Source organism: Epinephelus fuscoguttatus, linkage group LG8, assembly GCF_011397635.1.
Source record: "Epinephelus fuscoguttatus linkage group LG8, E.fuscoguttatus.final_Chr_v1".
In the NCBI taxonomy this organism is placed as follows: Eukaryota; Metazoa; Chordata; class Actinopteri; order Perciformes; family Serranidae; genus Epinephelus; species Epinephelus fuscoguttatus.
The window spans coordinates 21,789,675-21,809,275 of record NC_064759.1 but is presented as its reverse complement, the minus strand read 5'-3'; the positions used below and the strand labels follow the sequence as shown (position 1 = coordinate 21,809,275).

Genomic DNA, 19,601 nt, shown 5'->3' with positions numbered 1-19,601 from the left:
ATCTCCGGTATGATAAAGTAGATTGGCTTTAACGTTTGCAGATATCTTTAAGTATCCATGTGGTCTTCCTGGTCTGCACTTATTATTAAATAATTGTGATCTTCATCTGTTCACAGACATGGCTGATGTTTTGAAAAGCCTGAACCTCCTTGAGACCCTGAAAGAGTCCATAGAACTCAATAAGTTATCAGATGTCAAGGATGCAGTTGAGGATCTCCTGATCAGCAGGATCAACTTAGCTGTGATAGGGGACCGTGGGGATGAAAAAGCCACCTTTATAAACTCCCTCCGAGGCCTTGGTCCTGGGGACGATGGAGCAGCGCCGTCTCAGTCCACTGTTGCTCCGGAGGAAGTGGCAGGCTACCCAAACCCTAAACATCCTGACTTTCGCTTGTGGGATCTGCCACCCATCCCATCCACCTCTCCATTTGAACCTGAGGGATACATGGATAAATTTAAGTTCCCACGCTACAATGCTGTCGTCATGACATTCACACAGACGCCCCAACCCAACAGTGTGGAGGTGTTCCTGGAAGCCCGGTCACTGCAGCGGCAAACCGTGTACTTTATTCTCTTAGCTTCAGCAAAAGACACAGAAAAGAGCCTGGAAGAAAAGAGGAAAGCCAGTGTGGACGTGCTGACATCACAGGGTGTGACACTGCCGAAAGTCTACCTGGTGAGACCCTCCACCCTGGAGAGGTTTGACTTCCCTGGTCTGTTGGAGGACATGGGAAGAGACCTTCCAGAGATCCGAGCCCACGCCCTTCTCTTTGCTCTCCCGACGCTTACCCCCACTCTGGTCACTCAGAAAAAAGAAGCATTCAAAGCACTAGTGTGGGCTGCCGCCTCGCTATCTGGTGGAGTGTCGGCTATTCCTGTTCCCCTTGTGGCCTCTATGGTGGACTCAAGTGTAGCAGTGCGGATTCTAACCAAAGCACAATTATCACTGTGCCTGGACGATGAATCAGTCGAGCGGCTGGCCCGACAGCGAGGCATGGACCCCACAAGGCTCAAAGGACTGCGGACTTGTGTCCTGTCAGTGGAGGTCAGTAAAGGTGAAGTGAAAAAGCGGCTGGTGGCGGCAGAGAAGGACTTGGCCACGGTTTCGTCAAAGCTGGTGGAGATGGCGATGCCCAGACATGCCCGCTCTGCCAGCCGCTCATTTGCTGCCATGCTACAAGCCTTAAACGGCGCCATTGATGAAATGGCGGCTGACGCTGAGAAGATAGTGGCTGTTGCTCTTGTGGAGGGGAAATGAAGAAAAATGTTTTTATCTTTGTGTAACGTTTCCTGTTTACGCGTGGTTTGTCTTTACTTTTCTGTTTTGGTATATAAGGAAGGCACTTTTAATGCAGTACTGCAGAAACGTTTATATTTCACTGTTTTTCAGAGCTTAAATTATTAAAAGGACACTTTAAATACTGTATTAGCGTATGTTCTGCAAACAGAAAAAGACTTGGCCCACCCTGTACAGCGGCTTTCACTATTAACAAAAGGCATTAAATAGAGGAAGTGAGAGGAAGTTGTATGCACACTGTAGCAGGCAAGTTGAAGAAGAAAATACATTATCACCTTCATCAGTTTGTCTATAAAAGATTGTGCTCTCAGGCTTGCATGGATGGGCATGCAAATTTCACAAGATTTTAAGTCAGCTGTGAAAACTTCCTTTTTTTAAATCTTACTCTTACTTTAGGAGGGATGGTGTGTGCTGCAGGCTGCTATAAGTGGATCCTCTGAGGTAAGAACAAGCTAATTTTGTATCTTTCACCGTGAAATACTTACTGTGTTTGACCGCCTGATTTCACTGAATGAGTTATCTCTGTCTGTGATGGTTTATCTCAGTCATGAAGGATGTACAATGTCTGTGTCTAGAGAAAGTTTTGATTTCTAAATAAGCCCTTCAATTGAATGGGAAAATTGATTCAGTTGATTTGCATTCTCAACAACATGTTATCTTGGTGTATCCACAAATGTACAGGATTTGCCATTTGTATGTAAATACTGTTTGTGGAGCATTTAAGAACACCAAATCTGTAAAATAAAAGCACTTTACTGTTTGCACTCTAAATATTCTGTGTACTGTATTATGGATGTTTTTTGAATGCACGGCTGGTGGAGCAGATGAAAGTGATCTAACCAAACAGTTGATGTCAAATACGATGTTGCCCCAAGTCCTATTTTAGGTAATAATGGAAAAAGAAACCTGAAGCCTCAAATTATAGTTATGTTTTGGGCTCAGCTGTATACAACAGACAATTACAACTACAGTGCAACACATTTAGCCTTAATATTTCTTAATGAAGTCTTTTTCTCTCAGTCTTTTAATGAAAACAATGACACGTTCTGCTACGTGTGAGGGAAAAAATAACTTATATTTTTGCAATACTGGAGGATTCCCCACAATCTTGAATTGAGGAAGAAAGAAAAAAGAGGAAGAAGAAAATCTTGTAACTCATTTGCATTTTAAAAAATGCAAATATAGTTTACAGTTAAAAAAAGGCTCTATGTTGTTATGATGTATACAATAATGTACACACATTTTTTTTGTGTTTCAGATATCAAGCTTGAGTGCCTCACAAAAATGAATGCTCTGACAGTCGGGTGGTTTGTAATTCTGGCCCTCATAAAAGGTAGGAATTTTATTTCTCCACTATGATAATAATGTTTTGTTTGAACAAGATTTGATTTTAGGTCACATACCTGACTTTCCCACTTGTGTTTTTACTGCCACAGATTGTTCTTGTGCCCAACCATTCTTCACAACAGAGGTTACTGCTGTGACTGGTAACGAGGGGTCCTGCGTTGAAATAAAATGCAAAGTCTCTCAGAAAATTAAGACTGATGGAGCATACTGGTTTTGGATAAAGAATTCAACTTGGTCTGACAAAGATGGATTGTTGGGCACTGTCATTTACAGCACAAATTACACAGAACGTCCTGTCAATTCAGACTTTGAAGGCAGAGTGAAATATACCGGCTCTCCACCTTCAAGTTGGAGGGATGTATACCCACCAAAGTCCTGCAATATTTTAATCTGTAACCTGAGCAAAACTGACAATGGAGATTATCTTTTCAGATTTGTAGGAAAAGAAGTCAAAAATAAATGGAAAACTGATCCACCAGTGATCCTTACTGTTATAGGTAAGTAGAATGATCAGAATACTGGAAGATATTTTCAAAAAATACACAGCAAAAAGATTAGTTATGCAAACATTATGAGATGACGAGCTGGTCTGAAGGCAGAATGAGTGGAATTGGTTGAGACTGAAAAATATGGTGAAGATAAAAAAAACAATGTTAGAATAAATGTTAAAAAAAAAAAATCCAGAGGGAGACTGCACTGCTTCCCTCTCCTGTGTGTCTTTCAATGCCACATTGAAATCTCATGTAAGTTTCTAAGACAGGTTTTGAGAACACACAATACCATCCAGTCTAATTTAGATTTATGTTAATAAAGATCTCTGTTTGAAATCCTTTCAAAATGGCTGACAAAGATCTCTGTTAGTGATCTCTATTACTGGGAGCTTTTAATACAGTGTGCAGATCTCCTGTGTGGTTCTTGCTTTATTTGCTTGATTTTTTGATCCAGCACCTGTAAAAGTTTTTTGGATGTGCGTGTCGCTCACCCTGCTTAACCCTCTTTTCAGTCCCATGCTAGGACAGATTAAGATAACATAATTTAGTGCATTGGTTCTCAACTGGTGGGCCACGTTCCAAATGTGGGTTGGGGGTCCATCCTGAATGGACCACAAATGACTCACGAACGTGTTGAGTTTGTAAAAAAAAAATTAAAAAAAAAAAAATCTTTATTTTGGAATCAAGTGAAGTCCCAACACAGAGGTTTTATTTTGAAGTGCAGTTTCCTGCTGTAGAGTGAGTGACTAACGGACAGCTACTTGACAGAGACAGCAAATTAGCCCAATGGCATGGCCAAGCACAAGTATGATGCTGAAGATATTAAACTGTGTGGACCTTGAACTAATGACTAAGGGAAAGTCTGGACCCAGTGGCTGGACCAGCTGGGAAGCACTGTGTTTCAAGATTTAATCTGAACTCTGTGGTTCCTTGGCTCATGAGTTTTAACTCAATTGATTGACATCAATTATGACTCTGGTGTAGTTTTACTAAATCACTAATCCATTTTACTACCTACTTCTATGTATCTATGCAGAGTATTTGATGCAGAAAAAGAATAATTGAATTGGGTTTTTTTTATTTTTTATTGTGATACTGTATTAATACTAATTTACTAACCTTTGTCATACTGTAGATATTCACCATTATACTTTTGTCTCATTTTCATATTTTCAGAAAATCCATGCCCACTCACTTTCAAGAAACCACCCATTCTAAACGAATCGGACATTATAACGCTCACATGCTCTACTTCAAGTTCGTGTCCTTCCAACCCAGAAATTGAAGGTTTGACACAGCTGACGCCAACTCTGACCTCAAAGCCTCAGCAAATAGAGGAAAAGCAGAAAAGCACCACAGTCAGGTTTCCAGTCGACTGGCAGGATGATGGGAAGACGTTTTCATGCAAAGTACTAGATGACAAATATTTGATTCAAAATATCAGTATAACTGTTGAATGTAAGTTCATAAGGTTTATTTATGTCACGTCTACATTACAGTGGACATATTTATTATGGATATAAACAAACGTACACTAAGGGTTGCACCTGCACTCAAAATCAAAACCCAAGTTTGGAGCCCTTTCAAATGAATCAAAAAGTATTTTAACACAGGAGCAAATACAACGTAACGATTTATGAGCCTAAGTTATTCATGTTTTGTGGTGCTGTTCTTGTAATTGTTAAAGGTACTGTATACTATGCAGGATTGTGGGTCACTATTTATTAATATACTCGCCAATGAAAGTAAAAGCTCTGACTTCACCTGAGCGCCATGGGGGGGTTACATGCCCACAAATGTCCTGAGCACAGAGAATATTATAATACAGGCACAGGGCAGTGTCTCTGCAGAAAAACATCAGAAACATTTTTAAACTAAGCAGTAGGAACAGGCCTACATTTTCAACTCTGATCAGTTGACAAGTGTTTTGTTCACAACTCAGACTATATACCTCTGAATTATATGGTCAATAATATTAAACATTGCATTTTTGTGTGTGTCAAACCTAAACTAGACATGCAATATTTGGAAAAGAATACTTAAACTAACAGTGCCTACTGGCTGTATCTGCACCGCTTTTAAATGCTTCTTCTTTTAATAACAGAATTAACAAGCTAATTGTTGTGCTTTTAAGTAGTAATATTAAGATAAGGAATTATGAACGTTTTGAGCAGCTGATACTTAATTTGAAAGGTCTCAAAAACTGGCATGCAATACAACTTTCATGGCACAGTTTTCATGCGCACTGAATAAATAAACAGCTTAGTTATATATATATATATATATATATATATATATATATATATATATATATATATATATATATATATATATATCAGAAAAATCTGAATTTTGAAGTCACATATTTGTGCTAAATTCATGCTCTGCCTCTTTGTTAGACAATTTAAAAAAAATCTTTACTTGGACTTGAATCAAATACAGTTTGATTCTATTCTTAAGCATATTTGATTTACATAAACGATGTTTTGTGTTGACCAGTTTCTCCTGACTTGTATTTATTTTTTTCACACAGATGGTCCCAGAGAAACACAGGCTAACAAAAGCCTTAATACTGTTGTTGAAAATAAAACTGTGACACTCACTTGCTCCGCAAAAGGACGTCCTGACCCCACATTCATCTGGTTTAAAAACGAACAAAAGGAAATGACAACAGGGGCAGTATTGGAGATCCCATCAATTAAGGAGTCACAGGGGGGAGAATACCATTGTGAGGCTCAAAATACACATGGCAAACAAAAATCAAAACCAGTTAATATAAATGTTGAATGTGAGTACTTCCTGTGTTTTACCTCAATGTATTTTGGTGTGTTTGTGATTCTTGGTAGCTTCTGTAATGCCGCTGTACATTTTTTGTCAACGTACTCTGATATTTGTACATAACAATAATCTCGAATGATACATTTTCTTGTGATTTACAGTAAATTATTCTCAGTCCATTATTATTGTGAATCAGCCTAACAAAATAATTAAATCTTCTGTTTCAGATCTGCCTGAGATTGAAAAGGTTTCAGCTCCTTCTGTAGTTAAACAAGGAGATAAAATGACTTTGACATGTAACGTGAAAAGAAGCAACCCACAACCTACAACCTATTGGTGGTTTCTGAATGGGACAAGTATTAATCAAACGAAGACTCACCATTATGTTGTTGAAAGAATCAAGCCTGAGGACAGAGGCCTCTACAGATGTAAAGCCACTAACACCGTCGGTACTGGAGAAATATCCCCACCTTGTCATATTGACGTTCAATGTAAGTTTCACAGCTCCTTGTGGTGCATGTATATCAGAGCGTCGATGATGACAGAGAAAAGCATACTAAGTTATTTCTTCCCTCTAGATGGCCCGAGGAAGACGAACATATCCATGGGTAAAGAGGATAACAGAGTGAAAGTTGGTGAATCTTTAACATTCACCTGTATCACTGATGCCAATCCTGCCGCTGAGATGTACTCCTGGTACCGCTTCAACACAAATAAACAGACTGACTCCTTACAGTGGAAGTCCAACACAACTTATGACAGTACTCTGTATTTGGGCAATGTACAAAGAGCTGATGAAGCATATTACATGTGCAACGCAACCAACCGCATCAGTACAGGGAAGAATAGTGAGCAAGTGTATATACAAGTACTCTGTAAGTAACTGTGTTTCCCTGAAAAATTTCTGTCATTCTGAAGTTTCTTTTAACTTTTAAATCAAGTTTAAGTATATAAAAAAAAGATTTTACGCAATATGATTTTTACATTCTGTATTTTTTCATCATTTCATGTCTTTTGAAAGTCAGTAAAGTAGCGTTTTAGAAGACATGCTTAATCGTTTTCTGGCAGAGTTTTAATCTGCGTGAGAAGATAAAATCAGCTCTCACATTTGTGCGGTTAATATGAAGCGAGAGCGGGCAGCTGGTTAGATAAGTCTAGCGTAACACAGGAAACAGCTATCCTGGCTCTGTGTGAGAACAATGGTAATCTACCTCCAAGCACCTCTAAAACTGACAAATTAAAATGTTTGAATCAATTCGCCATTTTACAAAAAAGCAGTTGCTTCCAGCCTACAAAAGGTCCAGCACATAGCCCTGCATAAAATGGCAAATTCTGATTTTTACATTCTAGTTTCTATACAGATTAATTAATGTGTCACTTAGTGAACTTTGGAGATACTGGTTTGCAGAGTTTGTTTCCTTTGGACACAGCCAGGCTAGCTGTTTCTAGTCATTATGCTAAGCTAAGCTAAACTGCTGCTGGTTGAAGCTGTATATTTAACAGACAGTTGTGAGAGTGGTATCGATCCGTACATCTAACTCTCTACCCATAGGCAGAATTTTTGTTTGGGACGATGGGAATATGTCCCTACGACTTTTCCCTACGCTAATGTCATTATTAATTGTATGTGTGTTTCAATCAGATAGCCTTTAATTTCCATCTGATCTTCTGGATGGGAAATAATTTCTACTGGTGTTTGTGTGCTTTGTTTCCACCTGCTTTACATGCAACAGTATAATTGCTGGTGTGTATTTTGGATGACTCATTGTTTGTCAGAGGACATGGCACTGAGGCTGGAGTACATGAAAATCCAGGCTGTTGTCTTGCAGGTGCTTCACCGTGAGATCATAATGTTACAGTGCTAGTGTCAAATGAAACATATTGATTGTTAAGTGATATGAAAAGGCAGCTGCCCTGTGCTGGCTAACTCACTACAGGCCAGACTATCTATAAATTAGATAATATTTGACAGTGATACAGAATGCTGCGATCCTTACTGGATTATGTTCCATTACATTGTTATTTTGACTTGCTACATATCACCTGAATGTTGTGTTTTCTTCTACATAGATAAAGCCATTTCCGCCATAACTTAGTGAACAACATTTATCAGAATGCAGGAAATTGAGTGTTTGATGCTCAGATTTGTTTGATGCCCCCTCCTGAAATGAAACCTATGCCCTTGTCTCTGCCGCTGAGCGATGAAACATTAAGCGTCAAACTTTAAGCCTTCAAGACGGAGGTTGACTTCCTGTTTGTGGGCTGCTCTTGTAATATCTTGCCACTTGTTGAAAAAATGAACGTGAATCCGCCTGAAAATCACACAACTGCTTCCTCTCTACAGATCCTCCCACCATACCCAACCTGTCTATGGACACTGAGGTCAAGGAAGGTCAGCTCATCACCATCACCTGCACTGTGGAGAGCTTCCCACTGTCAGAGCTCACCCTTACAAGGACTTCCTCATCAAATCCTCAGCGTCCAGAAGTGTTTGTCACTCAACTTGATGATTCACACCCCAACACTCTCAATCACACATTTAATGTAACTTCAGCCCACACAGGCTCTTACGTCTGCGAAGCCAAGAGCAGTGAAGGTTTAAATAGGAGCGAAACACGGACGTTGGTGGTGAAATGTGAGTGATTCAGTGGTGCATTGTGTTTTTGCTCATCAAACAAATCAGCAAAACCAAAACTTTCCATATAGTTATTTAATCTCAGTACAAGAAAAACAATTTGATTTTAAAGGGCAAAAGTAGATCTTTATCATCTGTTCTTTCCATGTTAAGACATTTTGATTATGTGTAAAGTTATTAGTACAGTGGTTCTGGTTGAATTATCGTGTACAATGGGTGGACACAAGACACACCTGTATAATAAGAGGCAGAAAGTAGCTACTGGAGATGTATTAATTCATTTATTTTTTTATAGTGTAGAATTGTTACTTTTATTTAAACCCCAATTATTATTCCACCACTGAGTAAAATATAGTTCAATGAAATAGTCTTAACTTAAAGCTTTAAATGTTCAGTTTTTGTTTTGACAAACCACCTTAAGGTATAATGCACCTATTGCAACTCAAAAATTACCATTTTTCTGAATTAGCAGTTGTACATTTTAATGTCCACCATCCACATGGACAAATACATACCTTAAACTGTCCCCCTCTGACAAAATTAAAACATATAGTATGCAATTATTAATCGCAGTAGTTTAATAGTTTCTGTGGTAACCTTAAATTAAATGTTTTGGATCATGATAGTGATAACCATACAGGTCATTATATCTGACGATGTCTGGATCTGATTCTTCTCTTTTTCATGATATGTTTGGTAAACGCAGATCATCCCAAAAACGTGACCGTACAAGCTACGCCCGACTTTGTTGTGGATGAAAACAGGACGTTGACGCTGCAGTGCAGTGCCCATTCTCAACCACAAGTGACCTCCATCACCTGGATGAAGATGGTCAATGGAAAGAATGTAGTCATTCGGAAGACGCGTTCCTTTGACTTAAAGTCTGTCAGTCCCTCTGACAGAGGGTGGTACAGCTGTGCAGCCAGTAATGAGATTGGAACTGGAAAATCACAGCAAGCTGAGGTTAAAGTCAGATGTGAGTGGACTGATACATGCAGGGTGGTGTGTGGATGAACTAAGAGATACAACACATAATTGTAAATACAGATTGGGCTGTCTCAGAGCAGACAGATGATATGGGAGAGGGCACTGGGCCACCACATGTGCTAGGTCCAACACTGCTTATAAGCTTAAAAGGCTCTTCTTTGTTTGGGCAGTTGGTTTGCCAGCAGACGTAAGTAACGAGTCATCTTCACTTAATACAAAGTAAACTGAGTGATGAATTGTTTTCCCCTCTGGTGGGGGTGGAAACAAAATGTGCTCTTTTTCTGTTGCTAAATTTCTTGCTGCTTTACCACCAACAACTGTCAATAACTTGAAGAGACCTGGAACCTAACAGGAATATGCATTGTGAAACAGTGTGCCTGAACGCCTACTTGTGCGCTCTTGTGTGTGTTCAAAAGATACAGAAAAGGGGGCACCCACTCTTTAGAATATCGCTCCACAGGGCACCTTTAAATGTGATGTAGACAATAACTGTTAGTCAACAAATCTGACCATCGCTACTTCAAAATAATATTTACCATTCATTACATTACACGGGAAAAAATTATCTTTTAGCACACATTTAAAGGTGTGGGTGGTTCATTGCAGCCACCAGGGCATGTCAAAAAATTCAAACACTGACACACTGTCGTTCCTCTGTAAACTTTAACACTGAGCTAATGTCCTGGTTCCCTGTCTCCTAAATTTCCCTGCTTAGATCCTCCAAAACACACAAAGATCACAAGAGCAGCAGAGCAGCAGGACAGTGACGGGACGAGCTCTGTGACACTGAGCTGCAGCAGTGACAGCTATCCTGAGATCAAACAGTACTTTTGGTACAAGATAAACAAGAACAAAAAGGATGAAAAGGTCTCTGAACGTCAGAATTTCACAGTGTATTCAGATCAACCGGGAAGCTACTACTGCATCGCCAAAAATGAAGTCTATGAAAGATTGTCCAGCCCGGTCCACATGTTTGACCGTGAGTGAATTTAAAGTATATTGCTTTAATATGGTAGATGTGTTGTAGGTATTGTGAAATCAGACTCCCTCTGATAAAGTCACAGCCAGTTGAAACTGTGCTACTTGTTCTCACATTTGTTTTTCTATTCTGATGCTCGGTCTCTTTGATCTACAGGAAGCCTTTTGAAGGCCGTGCTCATCGTCATTGTTCTTCTTATTCTGCTCATCTTTGTGATTGTCTTTTTCTACAGGTAAACTATGAAAACAAATTCATTTCACAGATCTGGCATGTGTAATTGGAATGTATAACCACTGTCATGTCTCTTTATGTTTTTCAGACACAGGAGGCGGAAATCAGTTCAGCAAAGAGCTAAGAACACACCGCCCTGTTTTGGTTTGCTGGTGATGACTCATTTTTGCAACCTTTCATGCTGCTTTATTGAAGAGATCTGGACAAACATGACACATCTTTGTGTGTGCACGCTTGTATGTGTATACCAATTCAGGGTTTTGGGAATGGCGCCAAGAGGAGGAATCAGATGAACCATCCCGGCACGGCAGAGCCTTTCAGGAGCAGAGATGACCTCTTGCCAGACCAGCCACGATGCCAGCCTCCTCCAGACAGCACGTAAGACAGCAACCACACACACACACACACACACACACTGTCCCCACCCAAGACAAGGCACACTCTGTCGGACAGAGAGCTGGGTGCTGCTGCACATGCTGGAGTCAAAGCATCCATTTAAGATCCTTCAGACAAGAATGGCACAATGAGAGTGTTCCCTGTCATATCTTATAGTCAGTCACTGAGTATGCATGTTTATGTTCTTGTCGTCATTGGTGTTCCACAGGCCTGCGTCTAACATCAGCACTGTTTACTGTACTGTGAATCTGCCTCCAGGAAAACAAGTGAGTCAAGCAATTCAAGTTTCACAGCAGTTCATTACCACAACAGTGCATGAAAACAGTTGTATATGGCAGACTTCATATCACAATTCAATGAGTTTATTACAGGGGAGGTCTGCCAATTTTACACAAGTACTTGTGGGTACTACATTTAGCCTGTGAAGTGTGTCCTCAGGGTTAGCTCAGCCTGGGTTTGGAAACCTGGCATGGAGTATGAATGATATGGGTGCTTTCCAGGTAGAGGAAGTCTAATGAAATATTCCTATTGGAAGTTGCATGCTGCGTCTCTCTGCACCATTCTTTTTTAAAAACAGTTTTGTGCAAACCCCTTAATGTTCTCCAACTTTAGTGTCATCCTGTAGGTTGTCAGCGAGGTCTTAAAAAATATTAAAAGTTGATCAATTGATTGAGCGACAATTAAGGCCCTAAAAAATCAGTTAAGTAGTAAAAAGTCTAGAATGCAATTTTCCGAGGTATTAAAAGACATAGCTTGTTGTTCTACTAAACTCTGCTGTTCTTTTTTATGACATACAATATTCTAAAAAAAAAAAAAATGGCATACTATATTATCAATTTTTATGCTATTAAACTATCATTTTCCCCCAGACATTTACTATGGCATATTGTTCTATGGCAATTTTAGCAAATTCTATAACATTTTATTTATTTATTTATTTTTTACATTTTTATGAATTTTTGTTATTATATTGTGAAATTCATATTTCTTTTTCATGGCATATTATACTATGGCTTTTATATGACATAATTTATGTTGTGCCATATAATTATTTTTGGCATACTATATCCCTGCCTTTTATGACATATTTTTTAACGTATTAAATAATGACTTTTTAGAATTTGTTTATCAATCGATCAATCAATCAATCACTTTATTTATAGAGCACTTTTCATACATAAAATGTATCACAAAGTGCTGTACATTACAGAACACAAGCAGGAAAGGGTCAGGGGGTACAAAATAAAATACAAAATGAAATACAAAACCCCACCCACCCACCGTCCCAGCCCACATTTAACACACAACAAAAAGTGTTAAAACATAGGATAGTAGCTCAGAGACTAAAATGGAGTAAAATACATAAGATTAAAAGAGTAAACTAAAAGAGAGGCTAGAAGAATAAAGCAAAAGATCAGCTAAAAGCCAGACTAAAAAGGTAGGTCTTTAGTTTGCTTTTAAAAATATGAACAGTAGGTGCTGCTCTCAGGTCCTCAGGCAGACTGTTCCACAGATGGGGGCCATAGTAATGAAATGATGCCTCACCGTATGTTTTGGTTCTAACTTTGGGAACTATTAAAAGACCACTACCTGAGGACCTGAGGGCTCTACTGGGCTCATATGGTAAAAGCAAATCAGATAAATAAGAAGGACCAAGACCATTAAGAGATTTATAAACTAATAAAAGAACCTTAAAATCTATTCTAAAAGATACAGATAGCCAATGCAGAGATTTTAAAATTGGTGTAATGTGAGCTCTCCTTCTGGTCTTCGTCAGCATGCGTGCTGCAGAATTTTGCAGCAGCTGAAGCTGTGAGATATTCTTTTTAGGAAGACCAGAGAGGAGGGCATTACAATAATCAATTCTGCAGGTAATAAAAGCATGGATAAGAGTCTCTGCATTAGCTTGAGAGAGAAACTGGCGCACTCTAGAGATGTTCTTAAGATGATAAAAAGCATTTTTGGTAACATCTCGTATGTGTGATTCAAAACTGAGATTAAAATCAAATGTAACACCCAGATTTTTAACTTGTTTGCAGGGATTAAAAGACAGTGCCTGGAGTTTGTCCAGTTTCTCTCTCTCTGGACCTGTACCGATGACTAAGACCTGAGTTTTGTCCTGGTTGAGCTGCAAGAAGTTGTCTGCCATCCAGGACTGGACGTCTAAAATGCAGTTAAAAAGGGCATCAATGGGCCCTGTGTCATCAGGAGACACGGCCATGTAAAGCTGTGTGTCATCAGCATAGCTGTGAAAGTTAATGCTGTGTCTCCTGATGACATCTCCTAACGGTAACATATAGAGATTAAAAAGTGTAGGACCTAAAATTGAGCCCTGGGGAACGCCACATTCCATTTCATAGGTTCTTGATGAGCGTTCCCCAGTGCTCACATAAAATTTCCTACCATTCAGATATGTTTTAAACCAGTTAAAAACAGTACCAGAGATGCCAATGTAGTTTTGGAGTCTGTTTAAAAGAATTGTGTGATCCACTGTGTCAAAAGCTGCACTCAGGTCCAACAGGACTAAAACAGAGATTAATCTTTTATCCATGTTGGACCTGAGGTCACTAACAATTTTGACCAGTGCTGTCTCTGTGCTGTGATTTTTTCTAAAACCTGACTGAAATACGTCACCAATATTATTAGAAATCATAAAATCATTTAACTGGTTAAAAACAATCTTTTCTAAAATTTTGCTTAAAAATGGCAGGTTGGAAACAGGTCTGTAATTATCAGGTACCGCTGTATCCAAATTTTTATGACATACTACACTATGACACTTTCTCTGACATACTATACTATGATTTTTTTTATAATATAACACTACACTGTTACTACTGTGTGACATTTTATGCATCATATATTATGAAATTGATTTAACTTTTTGTATCGCATACTAAACTATATTTTTTTTCCATTTTTTCATATTTTTTTATAGTAAGCTATAAAATGATTTTGTGTTACATATTTTTATGGCAAACTTTTTTTTTTTTTTTTTTACTTTTTGTGTGACACACCATATTATTAATTTTATACTTTGACTTTTTTAGGGCAAATTATATGATTACCATATTTACTTACTTTCTTAAATGGAATACTACACTATGTTTTTTTGTGACTTTTTTTTATGATGAATATCATGAAATTGTCTTGAATTTTTTTTATGGCATTTTTCACTATGAATTTTTTTCTTGGTATTTTCTATGACACACTATAATATTATTTTTCATGACATACTATAATATGACTTTTTATTATCTTTTTTATGACATGGCATACTATGACATTTTTTCACTGGAATACTATACTTGACTATAGACTGACTATTACTTTTTGGGACATTTTTAGGAAGCACTATGTCATGAAATGGATTTGAATAATTTTATCACATACTGTTCTGTGATGTTTTTTACATTTTTTCTGACATATTTTAGTATGACATTTTTAATGGAATACTAAACTATGACCTTTTTTATATATGTTTTTAGGGTGAACTATTTTATGAAATTGATACATTTTTTATTGACATAGTGTACCGTGACATTTTTTACCACATTTTATGATAGCTATACCATGACATTTTACCATAGACATTTTTTCTGACATATGATAAACATCTTTGGCTTTTTTTCCCTGATTCTTCACATGACATACCATATCATATATACTATACTATTATTTTTTATGACGTACTATACGATGAATTTTTATGATCTTTATTTTTATGGCATACTATACTCTGACTTTTTCCAGACATATTTTGTTTATATGAGTTTACTTTATTATGACATTTTTCCTGACATTTTTAATGCCATGCTATACTATGACATTTTTACAATGTTTTTTTATGTATCTGTCTACTATTTGTGGTATTTTTTCTGACAGTCTTTATTATGACATTTTTAATGTAATACTATACCATGACTTGTTGTGATAATTTTAGGATGTTCTGTATTACAAGAGAAAACTTTTTTTTAAAGACATTTTATGGCTTATTATACTATGACATTTTCCTGACACCTTTTCTAACATACTGTATTATGAATTTTTTTTAAGACATACTATACTATGATGTTGTCTTACATATACTGTCATGGCCTAAGGTACTATGACGTTTTTTACTTTTTCTATGACATACCATATTATCAATTTTTCATAACATACTATACTATGACTTTTTGTTAAAAAAATATTATACTTACATACCACCACATACTATTTTATATACTTTTTTATGACATACTTTTTTATGACATTTTACCATGAGTTTTTTTTCTGACATTATCTTTGACATACTACACTGTGACATTGTTTACAATGTTTTTAAGACTTTTTTTTCCATCAGAATACTATATTGTGACTTTTTGTGACATTTTATTATGTACTATATTATGAAATTGTTAACATGCCAAATTATACATTTTTATGACATACTATACTATGACATTTTACCACGATGACTTTTCTGACATTTTCCATTGCATACTATATTATGACCTTTTAAAGGAATGTCTTTAATGGCATTTTTTATGGAATACTATACCACAACTTTTTGTGATAGTTTTATGACATACTGTATTTGAAATTGATTTGATTTTTTGAATATTACTTTTTTTTATGACATACTGTACTATTTCTTTTTTTCTGACATTTTCTATGATGACCCTTTAATGGCTTCTTCTTTTTTTTGTTTGTTTGTTTTTTTGTTACATTTTTCACACCACATTTTATATTTGATATATTTTAAGGCATGCTATGCTACGACTTTTTTTTAATGGCATCCATACCATTTTAGTTTAACACATACAATAATATTACTGTTTGCAAGACCAATATGCAAACATCTGCGTTGGCTTCGGTCATTTGTGTAGCTCTACTTTAGACAGGCGGATGTGTCCTTTAATTATTTAAGCTGTTGCTTTGCCCACTGAGCTGTAACTCTGTCCTCGCTGTTTGTCAGAACAGTAATCATTCAGTATTCAGTATTGTGGAGCACTGAATGACCAGGCAACCCCCAGTTTCCATTTTAAGACATGAATGAACTGATTCAGTTGCTGCTGTACATTCACTGATGTCTTCGGTCTGCATCTGCTCAGGGTCCTTCTGCACCAAAGCCAGTCAGACAGCAAGGTGGACAAACACAGGATGATTCTCTCAACTACGCGTCATTATACTTTGGAAATGAGCAAAAGTGAGAATATATGTTTTTTCATACAAAAACCAGAACAAGAAAGGTATTATTGAATGCCAAATGTCTGATGTTATTTGTTCTTCTAGGAACAAACAGGCAAAAGCAGCAGAGGATGTGTATGCCATGGTGTCAAAGCACAAGCCACCTAAAAAGGTCAGAAACATATGAACCACATTCTTTTCATGTGTCATGATCAGTTTATTACAGTGGAACATTGTAGACAGTTATGTTTAATGTGTAAATCACATAAACGGTTGATACATATCATGCCTGTGGTTATAAAGAAAATTACAGAAAAGCTATACCAGAATCATGCTCTGTATAGTACATATGTGTGCCAACAGTACTGTAACAAAGATGTTTCCTTGTTAGAAATAAATTACCTGTAATAAATGATTTAATCAAGGAAAACATCATCTTACAGTCCTTACAAGCTTCAAGTGTATTAACATGACATTAGCTGTGCATAAAATCCAGATACTGTCAGAAGTTATGACACAAATGATCAGGTTACAACTGTTACCATCCTAGATTGAAGAAAAGCTGGAGGACTATGAGAATGTCAACGCAGCACGCACAGCCAAAGCTCCAGATCCACTGGCTTATGACACAGACACCAGTGAGGATGAAGTAGAGCTCAATTACTCACAGGTGAACTTCACGGCAAAGCCTGGACATCAGAGAGCCAGACGAGACTCGAGCAGCTCTGATGAAGACAAGACGCAGTACTCTGAGGTCAAACTCTGAGTTTACATACTCTTACTTTACAAGCACAGCCAATTTCTTATTCGGGTTTTACCACTCTATTGTTTTTTCACTCCAAATATATCATTCTTTGCTTTTATGAGCATTCAGTAACAAGCACCAAACAGACTTCAGCAGATGTACATATTTATATGGCTTTAACCCTTAGATGCATGACCTACCAATACCTACACTCTTCCATAAGTGGGGTCAAAAATGACCCCAGTTAGAATCAATGCATTTTATGTGATAAACTTAAGCAGTTTCTTTCATTTTGGTTAAAGATGATGATTTGTATTATATTTTGGTCAACAAAAGAATAATTTCATGTTTGACGTGTTCATTTATCACTTTTTATTAACATTTTAACAACTAACGACATCACTGAATAATCAATAATAGTATAATAGGCTACCTAACGGGTTAGATTTTATTACAAGCAAGCTATAAATATCATAGTAAGTCTGCTTATCTCTACAAAACAAATGCAGTAATGTAGCTAACCACACACACTCACAAACACACACTCACACACTCACACACACAAATGACATCATTGAATAATCAATAATAGCATAATAGACCTAACATGCACGCACGCACACACACACACTAATGGTTAGATTTTATTACAAGGAAGCTATAAATATCATAGTAAGGCTGCTTATCTCTACACAACAAATGCAGTAATGTTAGTACTGTAATGTTAGCTAGCTAACATTACAGTACTAACATTACACAGTAGTTAGCTAACTAGTAACTATATTGTAGTTAGCTAACACTAGCTAAGTTAAGTAAGCTAGTGTCAGCTAACCACAAAGTAGGCTAATTTGATGACAATAATACTATACTTTATCACATAAAAGTCATGCATGTGGAAAAATAAGTTCATATTTTATACCATCATATGTATTCCAAGATATAAAACAAATATAATACTAACATATATGTTGCTGTATAAAAATCCTCCTGGGTGGTGAGACTGCTGGCATTAGATGTTTAAGTGCGACAGTAAATGTATACCTGACAGTCACAGTTGATAAGAATCAAAAATTCCTAGGTCTAACCCTTGATATTCCATCCATCCATCATCCAGGAAATGCTTGGGGTCATGTTTTGACCCCACTTATGGAAGAGAGGGGTAGTGATACAAAAACAATAATTTCTTAAAATGTATATAATTTTTTTTAAAAATGCAAATGACCTCATGTCAAAAACATGTTTTATGAGGAATACCTGGAATATGAAATGATAAAAACTTTTAATTCCATAGATATTGAAGAAAAACAACCCCTGGGGTCATTTTTGACCCCACTTATGCATCTAAGGGTTAATACTGTTATGCTGTGCAGGATTTCTTTACTGAGGCTTATTTCTGAAACATACGTGTTAAAACAATGTGTCATATGAATAATGTACCGTTTCATAACAGGCTTTGAGTTCCGCTTTTGTTTATAATTATGTAACTGCCAACCAAAGAGCAGAAACAATGTCTTTCTTTGTTTTTTTTTAATGCAAGCACAAACATTTTAAAATGTCCAGTGTGTGAGATTTAGGGGCATCTATAGGCGGAAATGGTAAATAATATTCATAACTACGTATTCATTAGTTTTATAATCACCTGACAAATAAGAATCATTGTGTTTTTGTTGCCTCACAATGAGCTGTTTATGTCTACATACAGACAGAGCAGGTCCTCATCCTCAAAGTTTGCCATGTTGTTCTAAAGTAGCCCAGAACAGACAAATAAAAAAATCTAGATAGGACCATTTGTGTTACTGTGCTTGGCACACAGGAGAAATTTCAGTTCTGCAACATCTGCTAGATGCCACTAAATCCTACATACCAGAACTTTAACACAAAAAAATACAAAATGAATAAAATAAGTCAGACAAAGTGTGTAACTGCTTCTTTCCTCTGCAGAAAGGTTTATAATGATAATTTAACAAGGTTAGCATTGAAATATTAAATATCAACAATAATTAAATGTAGCAGCATTTTTCTATAGTATTGAACCACATAGAAGAATAAAAGTTGTGAGTTTAAAGGGAGAATTTGCTGTAATGGTTGATTGTGGGGTATCTACTAAAAATATATATATATTCAAAATGATTTAAATGGTTATTTTGTTTTGCAATTTTCAGGAAAAACACAGAAAACGAGTTACAATGACAAAAGCTCAGAGCTAACCTTGAAGCCACTAGTGTGTTTTGCTGACTTTAAATGAGGTTGCCTGCAGTGCAGTTTCTGCCTCCACTGCTGCAGACTTTAAAGCCCATGATCCTGTGTTTCAAATATTATTTTTTCTATCGTTGATCCTTAACCTTTTTGTCTACTACTGTATAAGACCATCAGTGTCTTTTCCGTTGCGTCCCTGTTGCTTCCTCGGGACTGCAGACGGATTTCAGCATACTCAGACGTCTTGGAGGCCAGGCCTCTGATCTCCTCTTCCCCAAGCTTACCCTGAGATTTGGCCTGGAGTTTAGCAAAGTCCACCTTTACATAGTGGAGCAGGTCTTCCTCAG

General features: G+C 37.0%; 2 protein-coding genes across 2 annotated transcripts; both read left to right on the top strand.

Annotated features, from left to right (window-relative positions):
- Positions 1 to 118: 118 nt before the first annotated feature.
- On the top strand, positions 119 to 1,258 carry irgq2 (immunity-related GTPase family, q2). The gene has a single exon (XM_049583967.1). The coding sequence runs from the start codon at positions 119 to 121 to the stop codon at positions 1,256 to 1,258; it is 1,140 nt and encodes a 379-aa protein (XP_049439924.1).
- si:dkey-24p1.1 (uncharacterized protein LOC556718 homolog) lies at positions 1,259 to 19,155 on the top strand. The gene is made up of 17 exons (XM_049583936.1): positions 1,259 to 1,738; positions 2,556 to 2,630; positions 2,734 to 3,141; positions 4,312 to 4,593; positions 5,669 to 5,923; positions 6,141 to 6,404; positions 6,492 to 6,788; positions 8,258 to 8,548; positions 9,255 to 9,524; positions 10,251 to 10,514; positions 10,671 to 10,746; positions 10,834 to 10,897; positions 11,002 to 11,123; positions 11,350 to 11,407; positions 16,238 to 16,332; positions 16,419 to 16,485; positions 16,864 to 19,155. Exons 2-17 carry the CDS (start codon positions 2,582 to 2,584, stop codon positions 17,077 to 17,079), a joined length of 3,078 nt encoding a protein of 1,025 aa, XP_049439893.1. The 5' UTR covers positions 1,259 to 1,738; positions 2,556 to 2,581; the 3' UTR covers positions 17,080 to 19,155.
- The last annotated feature ends 446 nt before the right edge of the window (positions 19,156 to 19,601 follow it).

Excerpts from the sequence above, each read along its gene's own strand:
- irgq2 (XM_049583967.1), top strand. The coding sequence starts at position 119 with ATGGCTGATGTTTTGAAAAGCCTGAACCTCCTTGAGACCCTGAAAGAG.
- si:dkey-24p1.1 (XM_049583936.1), top strand. The coding sequence starts at position 2,582 with ATGAATGCTCTGACAGTCGGGTGGTTTGTAATTCTGGCCCTCATAAAA. Across the intron at positions 9,525-10,250 it reads AGCTGAGGTTAAAGTCAGAT|ATCCTCCAAAACACACAAAG; the intron begins GTGAGTGGACTG and ends TTCCCTGCTTAG. Across the intron at positions 11,408-16,237 it reads ATCTGCCTCCAGGAAAACAA|GGTCCTTCTGCACCAAAGCC; the intron begins GTGAGTCAAGCA and ends GCATCTGCTCAG.